Genomic DNA, 793 nt, shown 5'->3' with positions numbered 1-793 from the left:
TTTAGCCTTGTTTATGTGTTTGCGTATTGCAGTGTTTTTATTTATCGGTGCACATAGGATTTGCAGGCAGTATTTATATCCGTAATTATGTTGTTTGTGCATCGGGTTCGTTAGTTTGTTGCAGGTTAATCACCCATTGCAATTTTTTTCCCTTTTTGACGATTCTTTTAACATTTTCAAAGTGAATATCATGTTTTCTCTTGTGATAACGCGCTGCGAGAATTTGCAATGTTGCATTCTTTAACTTGTCTCTGCTCTCCAGGATATGTAGGTTGAATGATTTTTTTTTTCTTTAAAGTATAAATATGAAATTCACTCGCCTTTACTGATTAATGCAGACAGCCGCTATCATAGCGGATTGTTGATGTGAACAGACAAGTTCATTATGATTAATTAATAAAGAGTGACGTTCCCAATACAAGCAGATACGTTCATAATTGATATTTGGCAAAACAGACATCTTCATAATGAATAAATGCTATTGACGGTTCCTCGCAGCACGTAATTAATATAAGCAGCGCACTAATGACAAATTATTGACTTGCCTCTTCTTCTTGTTCGCAGTGCGCCGCGTGCCTCCCCGCTTCAGCATGCCCCCCGACTCTGTCTATGAGGTCATGCCCGGCGAATCCCTCAGCATCCCGTGTGTGGCCGTGGGCTCGCCGATGCCGTACGTGCAGTGGAAGAAGGTACGGCGAAGCACGGCGTCGATGGCGGAGCTCCCTCTTGCCTCGGCCGCGCGTGCCTTTTGTGTGCTCCTGCGGGGGTCAGAGGCCTCTGCGGGAATGTGTGT

The 793-nt window shown here is 44.3% G+C and overlaps 1 protein-coding gene across 1 annotated transcript in view; it reads left to right on the top strand.

Moving 5' to 3' along the window:
• The window catches only part of LOC119585772 (tyrosine-protein phosphatase Lar-like), a gene marked incomplete at its 5' end in the record, with an annotated part of 244437 nt that overhangs the window by 121420 nt on the left and 122224 nt on the right, over positions 1-793 (top strand). Inside the window, 1 exon segment of the mRNA XM_037934484.1 lies at positions 565-689. Within this exon segment, the coding sequence (XP_037790412.1) occupies positions 565-689 (125 nt within the window).

This window comes from Penaeus monodon, chromosome 20 (genome assembly GCF_015228065.2).
Source record: "Penaeus monodon isolate SGIC_2016 chromosome 20, NSTDA_Pmon_1, whole genome shotgun sequence".
Classification (NCBI taxonomy): Eukaryota; Metazoa; Arthropoda; class Malacostraca; order Decapoda; family Penaeidae; genus Penaeus; species Penaeus monodon.
This window is presented reverse-complemented; position numbering and strand designations above follow the sequence as displayed.